Genomic DNA, 18,598 nt, shown 5'->3' on the forward strand with positions numbered 1-18,598 from the left:
GCCAGAGGCATAATTGCATAAGAAATCCATCTGACTCAAGCATCAGTTAAATTGAGAACGATGCTTATAGATTCTAAGAAGGATTCACTGACCATCAAAGAAATCAAGTGTTACGAGAAAAATCTATTCATTTTGTTGTCACAGTTTTCGGTACAGCTGCAGGGAAACCTATTCTGTCTCACAAGGTAGAGAAAATCCTGCTCCCTTTTCCAACAACCTATCTCTGTGAGGAAAGGTTTTCTAGTCTAGTAATCATGTATACAGCAAGATCCCATCTTGACTTGCAGCATGACCCATGCCATACCCTGGCTACCTATATTCAACCCAAGATATTTTTTGCTGATCAAGAAACTACTACATCTATCTATTTTTACGCATTTATATTTAAGTTGGTCAGCTTTGGTGTTGAAAAATATATGACTATTGTGCGTGAAATTTTTTTCTATCAATACTTCCATGTGGTTTTTAAGTTTTATAGAAAATTAATAACTTTTTTACCTATATAATTGCTTCAGATTTTTTGAAAATGTACCATACATTATCAATTATGGAAATAATTAAAAGGTACAGATTACATATTAACCTGGACCTTGTAATACGATAATGATATCAATTTGCAAATAATTACATATTTGAATATTTATCATATGCCTGAGGGTCAAAAAGTGTGTAGGCATTAAATTTAAGTTAAAAACCACCGAGTTACAGCATAATACTTCATTAAATGGCACTAAATAAGGCAACAGTAATGAGAACTCTTTATATTCATATGAGGAAAAATATGGTGTTCATACCATCAATGATAGAAGCAATAGTTCTCATACAGTAGTAATCTCCTGGATGATGAGGCAAACTGATCTAATACTATACTGCAATGAAATATGGTTTGCAGATTTAGAAGTGTAGTTTTAGTGCTCTTCAGTCATCACCGAATCAACACTGCAAACTAGAAATCAACAAAAAATTGATAATCCTATCTTATGAAAACATCAGTGTTTAAAATGTTGATACCTCATTCATGCGTTCCCAGGCTTTGTCAAGGGGTAGATTGGCGAGGTTTACTGGAGTGGGACTGCTGGCAGTGCTGGCGATAGAGGATGTAGCAGGTGCTGTAGTAGTTAACCCTCCTCCTGATGATGCAGCACCACTTCCTAAAACTATTCCTGGCACCACTGTCAACTCGCCTAGGCCCGACACTGGCAGAGTCACTGGCAATGACATTTCACGTTCAATGAATTAACTCTACTATCATGAAGATTAACAGAAATTAAATCTACAATGGGGAGGCAGAAGAATAAAAAGTATCAACAAAATAAAAAGTTTTAAGCATTACCAAGCCTATCATTAGTCTGAAAGAGATAAAAGAGTTGAAGGTTATTGTAACCATTATTCTTAAAACCAAAATAAAGCCATTAGAAAACATTACACATATAAACTCTAGACAATAGAACAACTTTAGAAAAAACAGGTTAGTCTGCGGCAAGGGTGTGTGATGTCCCCATGATTGTTTAATATGTTCATTGATGGGGTGGTTAGTGAGGTAAATGCAAGTTTTTGGAGGGGTGGGTATGCAGTCTGTTGGGGATAAGAAGACCTGGGAAGTGAGTCAGTTGTTGTTCACCAATGATACAGCCAATTCAAGTGAGAACCTGCAGGAAGTTGGTGACTGACTCTGGAAAAGTTGTGAAAGGAGAAAGATGAGAGTAAATGTGAATAACAGCAAGGTGATTAGGTTCAGCAAGGTTGAGGGAAAAGTTACTTGGGATGTATGTTTGAATGGAGAAAAACTGGAGGAAGTGAAATGTCTTAGATATCTGGGAGTGGACTTGGCAGCGAATGGAACCATGGAAGCTGAAGTGAGTCATGAGTGGGGAAGGGGGCGAAGGTTCTGTGGGTAATGAAAAATGTGTGAAAAGAGAGAACATTATCTTGGAGAGCAAAAATGGGTATTGGAATGAATAGTAGTTCCAACAATATCATATGGTTGCAAGGCATGGGTTACAGATAAGGTTGTGCAAAGGAGGGTGGTTGTGTTAGAAATTCAATATTTGAGGACAATATGTGTTGTGAGGTAGTCTGATCAAGTAAATAATGAAAGGGTAAGAGAGATGTGTGGTAAAAAAAAAAAAGGGTGTGTTTGAGAGAGCACAAGAGGGCATGTTGAAATAGTTTGGATATATGGAGTGAATGAGTGAGGAAAAGTTGACAAAAAGGATATATGTGTCAGAGGTGGAGGGAACAAGGAGAAGCAGGAGAGCAAACTGGAGGTGGAAGGACAGAGTAAAAAAGATTTTGAGTGATCAGGGCCTGAACATGCAGAACGTTGAAAGGCATGCAAGGAATAGAGTGAACTGGAATGATGTGGTATACCAGGGTTGACTTACTGTCAATAGAATGAACCAGGGCATGTGAAACATCAAGGGTAAACCAGGGAAAGGTCTGTGGGGCCTCAATGTGGATGGGGAGCTGTGGTTTCAGTGCATTACTCATGACAGATAGAGACAGAGTGAACAAATGTGGCCTATTCTGTCTGTTTTTTGGCACTACCTCGCTGATGCAGGGGGTGGAGATGCTGTTTCCTGTGAGGTAGAGAGTCGCCAGGAATGGATGAAGGCAAGCATGGATGATATGTACATGTGTATATATATATGCATATGTATGTATATTTATTAACTTTTATTGTATTAACTTTCTAAAATGGGAAACAGAAGAAGGAGTCACGCGGGGAGTGATCATCCTCCTCGAAGGCTCAGAGTGGGATGCCTAAATGTGTGTGGATGTAACCAAGATGTGAAAAAAGGAGAGATAGGTAGTATGTTTGAGGAAAGGAACCTGGATGTTTTGGCTCTGAGTGAAACGAAGCTCAAGGGTAAAGGGGAAGAGTGGTTTGGAAATGTCTGGGGAGTGAAGTCAGGGGTTAGTGAGAGGACAAGAGCAAGGGAAGGAGTAGCAATACTCCTGAAACAGGAGTTGTGGGAGTATGTGATAGAATGCAAGAAAGTAAATTCTCGATTAATATGGGTAAAACTGAAAGTTGATGGAGAGAGGTGGGTGATTATTGGTGCATATGCACCTGGGCATGAGAAGAAAGATCATGAGAGGCAAGTGTTTTGGGAGCAGCTAAATGAGTGTGTTAGCGGTTTTGATGCACGAGACCGGGTTATAGTGATGGGTGATTTGAATGCAAAGGTGAGTAATGTGGCAGTTGAGGGAATAATTGGTATGCATGGGGTGTTCAGTGTTGTAAATGGAAATGGTGAAGAGCTTGTAGATTTATGTGCTGAAAAAGGACTGATGATTGGGAATACCTGGTTTAAAAAGCGAGATATACATAAGTATACTTATGTAAGTAGGAGAGATGGCCAGAGAGCGTTATTGGATTACGTGTTAATTGACAGGCGCGCGAAAGAGAGACTTTTGGATGTTAATGTGCTGAGAGGTGCAACTGGAGGGATGTCTGATCATTATCTTGTGGAGGCTAAGGTGAAGATTAGTATGGGTTTTCAGAAAAGAGGAGTGAATGTTGGGGTGAAGAAGGTGGTGAGAGTAAGTGAGCTTGGGAAGGAGACCTGTGTGGGGAAGTACCAGGAGAGACTGTGTACAGAATGGAAAAAGGTGAGAACAATGGAAGTAAGGGGAGTGGGGGAGGAATGGGATGTATTTAGGGAATCAGTGATGGATTGCGCAAAAGATGCTTGTGGCATGAGAAGAGTGGGAGGTGGGCTGTTTAGAAAGGGTAGTGAGTGGTGGGATGAAGAAGTAAGAGTATTAGTGAAAGAGAAGAGAGAGGCATTTGGACGATTTTTGCAGGGAAAAAATGCAATTGAGTGGGAGAAGTATAAAAGAAAGAGACAGGAGGTCAAGAGAAAGGTGCAAGAGGTGAAAAAAAGGGCAAATGAGAGTTGGGGTGAGAGACTATCAGTAAATTTTAGGGAGAATAAAAAGATGTTCTGGAAGGAGGTAAATAGGGTGCGTAAGACAAGGGAGCAAATGGGAACTTCAGTGAAGGGCGCAAATGGGGAGGTGATAACAAGTAGCGGTGATGTGAGAAGGAGATGGAATGAGTATTTTGAAGGTTTGTTGAATGTGTCTGATGACAGAGTGGCAGATATAGGGTGTTTTGGTCGAGGTGGTGTGCAAAGTGAGAGGGTTAGGGAAAATGATTTGGTAAACAGAGAAGAGGTAGTAAAAGCTTTGCGGAAGATGAAAGCCGGCAAGGCAGCAGGTTTGGATGGTATTGCAGTGGAATTTATTAAAAAAGGGGGTGACTGTATTGTTGACTGGTTGGTAAGGTTATTTAATGTATGTATGACTCATGGTGAGGTGCCTGAGGATTGGCGGAATGCGTGCATAGTGCCATTGTACAAAGGCAAAGGGGATAAGAGTGAGTGCTCAAATTACAGAGGTATAAGTTTGTTGAGTATTCCTGGTAAATTATATGGGAGGGTATTGATCGAGAGGGTGAAGGCATGTACAGAGCATCAGATTGGGGAAGAGCAGTGCGGTTTCAGAAGTGGTAGAGGATGTGTGGATCAGGTGTTTGCTTTGAAGAATGTATGTGAGAAATACTTAGAAAAGCAAATGGATTTGTATGTAGCATTTATGGATCTGGAGAAGGCATATGATAGAGTTGATAGAGATGCTCTGTGGAAGGTATTAAGAATATATGGTGTGGGAGGCAAGTTGTTAGAAGCAGTGAAAAGTTTTTATCGAGGATGTAAGGCATGTGTACGTGTAGGAAGAGAGGAAAGTGATTGGTTCTCAGTGAATGTAGGTTTGCGGCAGGGGTGTGTGATGTCTCCATGGTTGTTTAATTTGTTTATGGATGGGGTTGTAAGGGAGGTAAATGCAAGAGTCCTGGAAAGAGGGGCAAGTATGAAGTCTGTTGGGGATGAGAGAGCTTGGGAAGTGAGTCAGTTGTTGTTCGCTGATGATACAGCGCTGGTGGCTGATTCATGTGAGAAACTGCAGAAGCTGGTGACTGAGTTTGGTAAAGTGTGTGGAAGAAGAAAGTTGAGAGTAAATGTGAATAAGAGCAAGGTTATTAGGTACAGTAGGGGTGAGGGTCAAGTCAATTGGGAGGTGAGTTTGAATGGAGAAAAACTGGAGGAAGTGAAGTGTTTTAGATATCTGGGAGTGGATCTGTCAGCGGATGGAACCATGGAAGCGGAAGTGGATCATAGGGTGGGGGAGGGGGCGAAAATTTTGGGAGCCTTGAAAAATGTGTGGAAGTCGAGAACATTATCTCGGAAAGCGAAAATGGGTATGTTTGAGGGAATAGTGGTTCCAACAATGTTGTATGGTTGCGAGGCGTGGGCTATGGATAGAGATGTGCGCAGGAGGATGGATGTGCTGGAAATGAGATGTTTGAGGACAATGTGTGGTGTGAGGTGGTTTGATCGAGTAAGTAACGTAAGGGTAAGAGAGATGTGTGGAAATAAAAAGAGCGTGGTTGAGAGAGCAGAAGAGGGTGTTTTGAAATGGTTTGGGCACATGGAGAGAATGAGTGAGGAGAGATTGACCAAGAGGATATATGTGTCGGAGGTGGAGGGAACGAGGAGAAGAGGGAGACCAAATTGGAGGTGGAAAGATGGAGTGAAAAAGATTTTGTGTGATCGGGGCCTGAACATGCAGGAGGGTGAAAGGAGGGCAAGGAATAGAGTGAATTGGAGTCATGTGGTATACAGGGGTTGACGTGCTGTCAGTGGATTGAATCAAGGCATGTGAAGCGTCTGGGGTAAACCATGGAAAGCTGTGTAGGTATGTATATTTGCGTGTGTGGACGTGTGTATGTACATGTGTATGGGGGGGGGGGGGCCATTTCTTTCGTCTGTTTCCTTGCGCTACCTCGCAAACGCGGGAGACAGCGACAAAGTATAAAAAAAAAAAAAAAAAAAATGTATATTTATGTGTATGTATATATATGTGTGTATGTGAGTGGATAGGTCATTCTTCGTCTGACCTACCTCATTGATGCAGGAAACTGCGATCAAGTACAATAAATAAATACATGTGTATATGAGTGGATGGGTCTTTCTTTGTTTCCTGGCACTACCTCACTAACGTGGGAAACAGCGATCAAGTATAATAAATACATTGCCCATGCACCTGGTCATGAGAAGAAAGATCATGAGAGGCAAGTGTTTTGGGAGCAGCTGAATGAGTGTGTTAGCAGCTTTGATGCACCAGACCAGGTTATAGTGATGGGTGATTTGAATGTGAAGGTGAGTAATGTGGCAGTTGAGGGTATAATTGGTGTACATGGGATGTTCAGTGTTGTAAATGAAAATGGTGAAGAACTTGTAGATTTGTATGCTGAAAAAGGACTGGTGATTGGGAATGCCTGGTTTAAAAAGAAAGATATACATAAGTATACATATGTAAGTAGGAGAGATGGCCAGAGAGCGTTATTGGATTACGTGTTGATTGATAGGCGCGTGAAAGAGAGACTTTTGGATGTTTATGTGCTGAGAGGGCCAACTGGAGGGATGTCCGATCATAATCTTGTAGAGGCGAAGGTGAAGATTTGTAGAGGTTTTCAGAAAAGAAGAGACAATGTTGGGTTGAAGAGAGTTGTACGTAAGTGAGCTTGGAAAGGAGAATTGTGTGAGGAAGTACCAGGAGAGATTGAGTGTAGGATGGAAAAGGGTGAAAGCAAATGATGTAAGGGGAGTGGAGGAGATATGGGATGTATTTAGGAAAGCAGTGATGGCTTGCACAAAAGATGCTTGTGGCATGAGAAAGGTGGGAGGTGGGCAGATTAGAAAGGGTAGTGAGTGGTAGGATGAAGTAAGATTGTTAGTGAAAGATAAGAGAGAGGCATTTGGACAATATTTGCAGGGAAAAGTGCAAATGACTGGGAGAGGCAAAAGGTCAAGGGAAAAGTGCAGGAGGTGAAAAAGAGGGAAAATGAGAGTTGGGGTGAGGGAGTATCATTAAATTTTAGGGAGAATAAGATGTTTTGGAAGGGGGTAAATAAAGTGCATGAGACAAGAGAACAAATGGGAACATAAGTGAAGGGGCAAATGGGGAGGTAATAACAAGTAGTGGTGAAGTGAGAGGGAGATGGAGTGAGTATTTTGAAGGTTTGTTGAATGGGTTTGATATTAGAGTGGCAGATATAATGTGTTTTGGTCGAGGTGGTGTGCGAAGTGAGAGGGTCAGGGAGAATTACTTGGTAAGCAGAGAAGAGGTAGTGAAAGCTTTGCGGAAGATGAACGCCAGCAAGGCTGCAGGTTTGGAAGGTATTGCAGTGGAATCTATTAAAAAAGGGGGTGACTGTGTTGTTGAGTGGTTGGTGAGGATATTCAGTGTATGTATGGTGCATGATGAAGTGCCTGAGGAATAGTGGAATGCATGCATAGTGCCATTGTACAAAGGCATAGGGGATAAAAGTGAGTGTTCAGATTACAGAGACATATGTCTGTTGAGTATCCCTGGGAAATTATGTGGAAGAATATTGATAGAGAGGGTAAAGGCATGTACAAAGCATCAGATTAGGGAAGAGCAATGTGGTTTCAGAAGTGGTAGAGGATGTGTGGATCAGGTGTTTGCTTTGAAGAATGTGAGAAATACTTTAGAAAAACAAATGGATTTGTATGTGGCATTTCTGGATCTGGAGAAGGCATATGATAGAGTTGATAGAGATGCTCTGTGGAAGGTATCAAGAGATTATGGTGTGGGAGGCAAGTTGCTAGAAGCAGTGAAAAGCTTTTATCGAGGATGTAAGGCATGTGTACAAGTAGGAAGAGAGGAAAGTGATTGGTTCCCAGTGAATGTCGGTTTGTGGCAGGGGTGCATAATGTCTCCATGGTTGTTTGATTTGTTTATGGATGGGGTCGTAAGGGAGGTGAATGCAAGAGTTTTGGAGAGAGAGGTAAATATGCAGTCTGTTGTGGATGAGGGGCTTCGGAAGTGAGTCAGGTGTTGTATGCTGATGATACAGTGCTGGTGGCTGATTCAGGTGAGAAACTGCAGAGGTTGGTGACTGTGTTTGGTAAAGTGTGTGAAAGAGAAAAGCTGAGAGTAAATGTGAATAAGAGCAAGGTTATTAGATTCAGTAGGGTTAAGGGACAAGTCAACTGGGAGGTAAGTTTGAATGGAGAAAAACTGGGGGTATGGAAGTGTTTTAGATATCTGGGAGTGGATTTGGCAGTGGATGGAACCATGGAAGTGAAAGTGAGTCACACGGTGGGAAGGTGGAGAAGGCTCTAGAAGTGTTGAAGAATGTGTGGAAGGCGAGAACGTAATCTCGGAGAACAAAAATGGGTATGTTTGACAGAATAGTGGTTCCAACAACGATAAATGGTTGCAAGGTGTGGGCTATAGATAGGGTTGTGTGCAGAAGGGTGGATGTGTTGGAAATGAGATGTTTGAGGACAATATGTGATGTGAGGTGGTTTGATCGAGTAAGTAATGAAAGGGTAAGAGAGATATGTGATAATAAAAAGAGTGGTTGAGAGAGCAGAAGAGGGTGTATTGAAATGGTTTGGTGACATGGAGAGAATGAGTGAGAAAAGATTGACAAAGAGGATATATGTGTCAGAGGCAGAGGGAACGAGGAGAAGTGGGAGACCAAATTGGAGGTGGAAGGATGGAGTGAAAAAGATTTTGAGCGATCAGGGCCTGAACATACAGGAGGGTGAAGGGTGTGCAAGGAATAGAGTAAATTGGAACGATGTGGCATACCGGGGTCGATGTGCCATCAATGGATTGAACCAGGGCATATGAAGCGTCTGGGGTAAACCATGGAAAGTGTTGTGGGGCCTGGATGTGGGAAGGGAGCTGTGGTTTCGGTGCATAACAAATGACAGCTAGAGACTGAGTGTGAATGAATGTGGCCTTTGTTGTCTTTTCCTAAAGCTATCTTGAGCTCATGTGGGGGGGGGTGCCATTTCATGTGTGGTGGGGTGGCGGCAGCATGTATGAATATGTACAGGTGTATATATGTATATGTGTGTGTATGTATATGTATGTATACATTGAAATGTATAAGTATGTATATGTGCGTGTGTGGGCGTTTATGTATATACATGTGTATGTGGGTGGGTTGGGCCATTCTTTTGTCTGTTTTCTTGCGCTACCTCGCTAACGCGCGAGACAGCGACAAAGTATAATAAATTAAATGATAAATAAACCTTAAAAAGGTCAATTTCTTTTTTCTTTACTCAGCATGTAGCTGTCACTCAGTTAGTTACTCTTGATTTGGGTAAGATCTATGTTCAACAATTTGTTATAAAAGAGATGCAATAACAACAGTCTTTCAAATAGCTTGATTAATTTTAACAAAAACAAGTTTAAATTTCCACAAGAAATCATATTCCATAGGATACTTATCATCTTTATAAGAAAATCAACACCTTATACAAGAAATCATAAAATGGCTATGTAAGTGCAGTAATCCAAAAGAGTAGTATATCCTTGAAATGTCAATCTTCATTCACTGCTTATTCTCCTGATAAGATGTACTATACTTCACAATTACTTTTTAAAAAATTGCTAAAAGTATAAAAACATTCATAACTAAATTCTCAGGTAGGTTTCATTTAGATTAAGGAAAAGAATTCCAATGTTTTTCACGAAGGTAAGCAAAAAGTTGATGAGGGTGTTATCCAAAAAGATGACCCAATCCTCATCCAAGATTTTTCTACTAAAATACTGTCAGTGACATGGACTTACTAAAATCTAATAGAGTGTATTCTTGTACCATAACTGAAATTTCAAACATCATTTCATTGATATGTAAAAGAAAGGAATAAATCAAGAGGAAGAGATAGATGCAATTAAAGTGAGGTACTATTATGCGTTCCTGTTGTATTAATATTTTAGGTAGTTAGTGAAAAATACTAAAACAGAAATTAAGCTGAATAAACCTGTACACTAGAAATGGCATTAAAACTGAGAAGGATTTACCATACTTAAAAGCGATTGGATCAATATGCCACATCACACTAAGCCAACTTAGAGACCCCCCTCTACATAGCCCATCTACAGCAAATCCCCTCCCCCTACTTCTCCACTTGTATTATTTGGTTACCTCTCCATGTAGTCCCACTAATCTGAATCACACATATTTTTCCCTTCCCATATCTATGCAGTACTGCCACATGCCTTAATGGCTTTATCAAACTTTTTTTTTTTTTTTTTTTTGCTTTGTCGCTGTCTCCCGCGTTTGCGAGGTAGCGCAAGGAAACAGACGAAAGAAATGGCCCAACCCACCCCCATACACATGTATATACATACGTCCACACACGCAAAATATACATACCTACACAGCTTTCCATGGTTTACCCCACACGCTTCACATGCCCCGATTCAATCCACTGACAGCACGTCAACCCCGGTATACCACATCGCTCCAATTCACTCTATTCCTTGCCCTCCTTTCACCCTCCTGCATGTTCAGGCCCCGATCACACAAAATCTTTTTCACTCCATCTTTCCACCTCCAATTTGGTCTCCCTCTTCTCCTCGTTCCCTCCACCTCCGACACATATATCCTCTTGGTCAATCTTTCCTCACTCATTCTCTCCATGTGCCCAAACCATTTCAAAACACCCTCTTCTGCTCTCTCAACCACGCTCTTTTTATTTCCACACATCTCTCTTACCCTTATGTTACTTACTCGATCAAACCACCTCACACCACACATTGTCCTCAAACATCTCATTTCCAGCACATCCATCCTCCTGCGCACCACTCTATCCATAGCCCATGCCTCGCAACCATACAACATTGTTGGAACCACTATTCCTTCAAACATACTCATTTTTGCTTTCCGAGATAATGTTCTCGACTTCCACACATTCTTCAAGGCTCCCAGAATTTTCGCCCCCTCCCCCACCCTATGATCCACTTCCGCTTCCATGGTTCCATCCGCTGCCAGATCCACTCCCAGATATCTAAAACACTTTACTTCCTCCAGTTTTTCTCCATTCAAACTCACCTCCCAATTGACTTGACCCTCAACCCTACTGTACCTAATAACCTTGCTCTTATTCACATTTACTCTTAACTTTCTTCTTTCACACACTTTACCAAACTACCTAATAACCTTGCTCTTATTCACATTTACTCTTAACTTTCTTCTTTCACACACTTTACCAAACTCAGTCACCAGCTTCTGCAGTTTCTCACATGAATCAGCCACCAGCGCTGTATCATCAGCGAACAACAACTGACTCACTTCCCAAGCTCTCTCATCCCCAACAGACTTCATACTTGCCCCTCTTTCCAAAACTCTCGCATTCACCTCCCCAACAACCCCATCCATAAACAAATTAAACAACCATGGAGACATCACACACCCCTGCCGCAAACCTACATTCACTGAGAACCAATCACTTTCCTCTCTTCCTACACGTACATATGCCTTACATCCTCGATAAAAACTTTTCACTGCTTCTAACAACTTGCCTCCCACACCATATATTCTTAATACCTTCCACAGAGCATCTCTATCAACTCTATCATATGCCTTCTCCAGATCCATAAATGCTACATACAAATCCATTTGCTTTTCTAAGTATTTCTCACATACATTCTTCAAAGCAAACACCTGATCCACACATCCTCTACCACTTCTGAAACCACACTGCTCTTCCCCAATCTGATGCTCTGTACATGCTTTCACCCTCTCAATCAATACCCTCCCATATAATTTACCAGGAATACTCAACAAACTTATACCTCTGTAATTTGAGCACTCACTCTTATCCCCTTTGCCTTTGTACAATGGCACTATGCACGCATTCCGCCAATCCTCAGGCACCTCACCGTGAGTCATACATACATTAAATAACCTTACCAACCAGTCAACAATACAGTCACCCCCTTTTTTAATAAATTCCACTGCAATACCATCCAAACCTGCTGCCTTGCCGGCTTTCATCTTCCGCAAAGCCTTTACTACCTCCTCTCTGTTTACCAAATCATTTTCCCTAACCCTCTCACTTTGCACACCACCTCGACCAAAACACCCTATATCTGCCACTCTATCATCAAACACATTCAACAAACCTTCAAAATACTCACTCCATCTCCTTCTCACATCACCACTACTTGTTATCACCTCCCCATTTGCGCCCTTCACTGAAGTTCCCATTTGCTCCCTTGTCTTACGCACTTTATTTACCTCCTTCCAGAACATCTTTTTATTCTCCCTAAAATTTAATGATACTCTCTCACCCCAACTCTCATTTGCCCTTTTTTTCACCTCTTGCACCTTTCTCTTGACCTCCTGTCTCTTTCTTTTATACATCTCCCACTCAACTGCATTTTTTCCCTGCAAAAATCGTCCAAATGCCTCTCTCTTCTCTTTCACTAATACTCTTACTTCTTCATCCCACCACTCACTACCCTTTCTAATCAACCCACCTCCCACTCTTCTCATGCCACAAGCATCTTTTGCACAATCCATCACTGATTCCCTAAATACATCCCATTCCTCCCCAACTCCCCTTACTTCTATTGTTCTCACCTTTTTCCATTCTGTACTCAGTCTCTCCTGGTACTTCCTCACACAAGTCTCCTTCCCAAGCTCACTTACTCTCACCACCCTCTTCACCCCAACATTCACTCTTTCTTTCTGAAAACCCATACAAATCTTCACCTTAGCCTCCACAAGATTATGATCAGACATCCCTCCAGTTGCACCTCTCAGCACATTAACATCCAAAAGTCTCTCTTTCGCGCGCCTGTCAATTAGCACGTAATCCAATAACGCTCTCTGGCCATCTCTCCTACTTACATAAGTATACTTATGTATATCTCGCTTTTTAAACCAGGTATTCCCAATCATCAGTCCTTTTTCAGCACATAAATCTACAAGCTCTTCACCATTTCCATTTACAACACTGAACACCCCATGTATACCAATTATTCCCTCAACTGCCACATTACTCACCTTTGCATTCAAGTCACCCATCACTATGTTTCAGTTTTCTAAATTGTTTCTTACATTTTTCATATGTATATATATGTATGTGTGTGTGTGTGTATATGTGCGTGTGTGTGTGTATGTGTGTGTATGTGTATATATATATATATATATATATATATTTTTTTTTTTTTCTTTTTTTTTTTTTTACTTTGTCGCTGTCTCCCGCGTTTGCGAGGTAGCGCAAGGAAACAGACGAAAGAAATGGCCCAACCCCCCCCCATACACATGTACATACACACGTCCACACACGCAAATATACATACCTACACAGCTTTCCATGGTTTACCCCAGACGCTTCACATGCCTTGATTCAATCCACTGACAGCACGTCAACCCCTGTATACCACATCGCTCCAATTCACTCTATTCCTTGCCCTCCTTTCACCCTCCTGCATGTTCAGGCCCCGATTACACAAAATCTTTTTCACTCCATCTTTCCACCTCCAATTTGGTCTCCCTCTTCTCCTCGTTCCCTCCACCTCCGACACATATATCCTCTTGGTCAATCTTTCCTCACTCATTCTCTCCATGTGCCCAAACCATTTCAAAACACCCTCTTCTGCTCTCTCAACCACGCTCTTTTTATTTCCACACATCTCTCTTACCCTTACGTTACTTACTCGATCAAACCACCTCACACCACACATTTTCCTCAAACATCTCATTTCCAGCACGTCCATCCTCCTGCGCACAACTCTATCCATAGCCCACGCCTCGCAACCATACAACATTGTTGGAACCACTATTCCTTCAAACATACCCATTTTTGCTTTCCGAGATAATGTTCTCGACTTCCACACATTTTTCAAGGCTCCCAAAATTTTCGCCCCCTCCCCCACCCTATGATCCACTTCCGCTTCCATGGTTCCATCCGCTGACAGATCCACTCCCAGATATCTAAAACACTTCACTCACTTCCTCCAGTTTTAACGCTACCTCGCTAATGCGGGAAATGACGAGTGTGTATGAAAAAAATCTTGTTAGGGAGGTAAATGCAAGAGTCCTGGAAAGAGGGGCAAGTATGAAGTCTGTTGGGGATGAGAGAGCTTGGGAAGTGAGTCAGTTGTTGTTCGCTGATGATACAGCGCTGGTGGCTGATTCATGTGAGAAACTGCAGAAGCTGGTGACTGAGTTTGGTAAAGTGTGTGGAAGAAGGAAGTTAAGAGTAAATGTGAATAAGAGCAAGGTTATTAGGTACAGTAGGGTTGAGGGTCAAGTCAATTGGGAGGTGAGTTTGAATGGAGAAATATATATATATATATATATATATATATATATATATATATATATATATATATATATATATATATATATATATATATTATCCCTGGGGATAGGGGTGAAAGAATACTTCCCACGCATTACTCGCGTGTCGTAGAAAGCGACTAGAGGGGACGGGAGCGGGGGGCCAGAAATCCTCCCCTCCTTGTATTTTTTAACTTTCTAAAATGGGAAACAGAAGGAGTCACACGGGGAGTGCTCATACTCCTCGAAGGCTCAGATTGGGGTGCCTAAATGTGTGTGGATGTAACCAAGATGTGAAAAAAGGGGAGATAGGTAGTATGTTTGAGGAAAGGAACCTGGATGTTTTGGCTCTGAGTGAAACGAAGCTCAAAGGTGAAGGGGAAGAGTGGTTTGGGAATGTTTTGGGAGTAAAGTGAGGGGTTGTTGAGAGGACAAGAGTAAAGGAAGGAGTAGCAGTACTCCTGAAACAGGAGTTGTGGGAGTACGTGATAGAATGTAAGAAAGTAAATTCTCGATTAATATGGGTAAAACTGAAAGTTGATGGAGAGAGATGGGTGATTATTGGTGCATATGCACCTGGGCATGAGAAGAAAGATCATGAGAGGCAAGTGTTTTGGGAGCAGCTGAATGAGTGTGTTAGTGGTTTTGATGCACGAGACTCAACAAACTTATACCTCTGTAATTTGAGCACTCACTCTTATCCCCTTTGCCTTTGTACAATGGCACTATGCACGCATTCCGCCAATCCTCAGGCACCTCACCATGAGTCATACATACATTAAATAACCTTACCAACCAGTCAACAATACAGTCACCCCCTTTTTTAAATAAATTCAACTGCAATACCATCCAAACCTGCTTTATCAAACTATTTTTTTTATTTCTTTCCTAATATCATATCTCTTAAAATTCCATGGGGGGTCATGGAGTACTGAAGTACCTTGCCTAGGATGGTTTAGCCGACCACAATTCTGAGTAATTCCTTTCCTAATATGGCACCTTAAATTTCCATGGGGGGGTCATGGAGTACAGAGGTGCCTTGCCTATCATGGTTTACCCAACCATAATTCTGAGTATACATATTTACACTAACATACACCAGTTTACCAACCACTGCATCAAGTTTCAAGTATCCATGGTTTACCATGGCACCATCAAAATTCTATCCAAGCATTGGGCAAATGTGAAATGGCCTTAGGCTGCCTGTAAATCTGCTCAGCAGACCAACGTTTCTAGGAAGAGACGGGAGAAGTGTCATAATCAAGCTGTGTTGCTATGACAAGTGTTAGGACAACTTTTTGTGTGGTGAAGCTGACTGCATGCTTGTAGGAATACATAGGCACAGCATCACTGGTGACACTCTGCCATTGTATTATTACTTTTCAGTTTTGTACATACTATCTTTGCAATTTTATGGCAAAAGCGTGTTGTTGTTTCTCATATACTTTGCTTATTTTCAACCATGAAGTTTTCATTATAGGACTTATGGCTTGTATCCCAAGGGTCACTGTCCCTAACCCTCCATTTCCTATAGGCCCTGTACCTTGCCAACCATGGGATCTTCCAGGAGTGTAACCCTAAAGGTCAGTAAGGGACCTCTGCATTCAAGAGGGTGGATGCAAAGGTGAACAGTTTGTGGAGATGAATGTCGAAAAAGACCTGTGATTGGGAATACCTAGTTTAAAAGGAGGGACATATGTAAGTATAAGTGAGAGAATAGGAAATATGGTAAGAGGGCATTATAAGATTACATATTAACTGATAGATATGCAAAAGAGAGAGACTTAGACGAAAGTATACTAATAAGGGCAGCTGGTGGGATGTACGATCATTATCTGATGGAGGAAAGGGTGATGGTTAGTAAAGGTTTTTGGAAAAGAGGAAGTAACAGGATGATACGAAGGTGGTGAAAGTGACGTTGGAAAAGACAAGTGTGTGAGGAAATACTACAAAAGAATGAGTGTAGAATGACAAAAGATGAGAATAACCAAAGCTAATGGAGTGGGTGAGGAACAGATGATAATTAGGGAAGGAGGGCTGGCATGTGTGAGAGAAGTAAGCATCAGTGAAAGGTGGGCAGTTGAGAGAGGGTAGCTAGTGGTCGGATGATAAAGCAAAGTTGCTAATGGAAGAGGAAGTACTTACAGGGATGGATTGAAAGTAATTGGGATATGAACAAAACAGATTTATAGGAGATCAAGAGGAAGGTTCAGGGTTAAAAAAAAGGGAAAACGAGAGTTAGGGTGAGCAAGCACCAGCAAACTACAGGGAGAGTAAAATGATGTCATGGAAGGATTAACAATGTGACAAAAATTAATAAAACACATGGGAACATTGGTGAGAGGGGGTAAAAGGTGAAGTGGTAACAGGCACAGATCAGGTGAAGAGCAAATGAGTAAATACCATGAAGGAGTGTTGAATGTTTTTTATGATAAGGTAACAGATGTCGGGCGCTTGGCTTGAGGAAATAAATATAGCAAGACAGGGTAAGTGGTTTGGTTAATAAAGAAGAGGTGGTGAAAGCCTTGTATAAAATGAAATGTGGCAAGGCTGCTGGAGTGGATGGAAATAGTGATCAGAGTTGAATTTCTTAAGGAAGGGGGTGACGGTGTTGTTGACTGGTTAGTTAGGATTTTCAGTGTATATATGGATGATGGTGAGGTGCCATAGGATTGGCAGAACACATGCAGAGTGCCCTTGTTTAAAGGCATGAGGGGCAAAGCTGAGTTTCCAAACTACAAAGGTATAAGCTTGTTGAGTATACCTGGCAAGCTGAATAAGAGTGGTGATTGAGATTGTTGTAGTATGCACAGATAATCGGTCTGGGTAGGAAGAATGTGGTTTAATGAGTAGAATATGAGTGGATTAGGGATCTGCTTTGAAAAATGTAAGAAATACATAGAGAAAGAGAAAGGTTTGCTTATGGCATTTATGGATTTGGAGAAAGCAGAGATGCTTTGCAGATGTTACAAGTATATGGTGTAGGAGAAAAGCTATTAGAAGCAATGAGATGTATTTATCAAGAGAGTATGCATGTGTGTGGGGAAGCAAAGAAGAGGGTGAATGATTCCAGGGTCTCTGGCAGGATTGGGTTATATCACTATGGCTGTTTAATTTGCTTATGGATGGGTGGTAAGATAGATAAATTGCACAGGTCTTGGAGATAAGGGCAGGTATGAAGTCTCTAGGGAATGAGGGGATCTGGGAAGTGAGCAAGTTGTTTGCTGGTAACACAGTAATGATGGCAGATGTAAATAAGAAACAGCAGAAGTTGGTGACTGAGTCTGGGAGAGTGTGTGAAAGGATAAAGTTGAAAGTAAATGTGAATAATAGTAAGATTATTAAATTTAGCAGTGCAAAGAGACAGGTTAGTTGGGATGTGAGTTTGAAAGGAGAAAAATTCAAGGAAGTGAACTGTTAGTTTTAGATACCAGGGAATGGACATGGCAGCTAATGGGACCATAGAAGCAGAGGTGAGTCATGAGGAGGGTAAGGAGATGAAGGTTCTGGGAGCATTGAGGAATGTGTGGAAGAGAAGTCACTATCTGGGAGAGTGAAAATGGTTATGTCTTGAAGGTGCTGAAGTCCCAACAATGTTGTATGGATGTGAGGCATGGGCTATAGATGAGAATGGACAGCAGAGAGTGGTGTTGAAATGAAATGTTTGAGGACAATATGTGGTGTGAGATGGTTTGATTGAGTATGTAATATAAGGACATTAGAGAGGTATGGCTATAAGAAGGGTATGGTTGAAAGAGCTGAAGAGGATGTGCAGAAATTGTTTGGACATATGGAGAGAATGAAAGAGAAAAGTTTAACAAAGAGGATATATGTGTCAGAAGTGGAGGGGTCAAAGAGATGAGGGTTAGACCTAATTGAAGATGTAAGGATAGAAAAAAGATTTTGAAAGCTCAGGGCCTGAACACACAAAAAGGGTGAAAGGCATGCACGGGATAAGAGTGAATTGGAGGGATGCACTATACATGGGGCAACGTGCTGTCAATGGAGTGAACCAGGGCATGTGAAACAGCCAGGGATAACCATGTGGTTTCAGTGCATTACACATGACAGCTAGAGAATGGATCCAAGTGACTCAGGCATTTTTTTTAATCAGTTCCTGGTGCTACCTCCTAACACAGGAAACACTGAACAAGTATGAAAGAAGACAAATTAAAATATTGTGAATTATCTCAGTCATTTCTAAAACCGTCAATCATTCATTCCTAATCTGTGTTCATAGTATACTCCTGAAAATACCCTCTTTACACCAACAAACAGGCACTCACACTCGTACTTTTCTTAATATACGATAGTCAGCTTCTTACTCAAAAATAAAATTCTACCTTCTTAATTTCAACCTTTCTAAATGTGTGCCCTACCTATGAAAATTCCAACCCTAATATCAGTTAGTTC

General features: G+C 41.4%; 1 protein-coding gene and 1 long non-coding RNA gene across 3 annotated transcripts in view; one reads left to right on the forward strand and one right to left on the reverse strand.

Annotated features, from left to right (window-relative positions):
• LOC139766853 (uncharacterized) overlaps positions 1-1,170 on the forward strand; it is a 49,116-nt gene extending 47,946 nt beyond the window's left edge. Inside the window, exon 3 of the long non-coding RNA XR_011716958.1 lies at positions 1,031-1,170. This is a non-coding gene — a long non-coding RNA (uncharacterized lncRNA). The remainder of the gene's footprint in view (positions 1-1,030) is intronic.
• Deaf1 (deformed epidermal autoregulatory factor 1) overlaps positions 1-18,598 on the reverse strand; it is a 95,260-nt gene that overhangs the window by 32,969 nt on the left and 43,693 nt on the right. For both annotated transcript variants that reach the window (XM_071695807.1, XM_071695806.1), the window contains one exon: positions 1,012-1,208. In XM_071695807.1, the coding sequence (XP_071551908.1) occupies positions 1,012-1,208 (197 nt within the window). The remainder of the gene's footprint in view (positions 1-1,011; positions 1,209-18,598) is intronic.

This window comes from Panulirus ornatus, chromosome 58, assembly GCF_036320965.1.
Source record: "Panulirus ornatus isolate Po-2019 chromosome 58, ASM3632096v1, whole genome shotgun sequence".
NCBI lineage: Eukaryota > Metazoa > Arthropoda > Malacostraca > Decapoda > Palinuridae > Panulirus > Panulirus ornatus.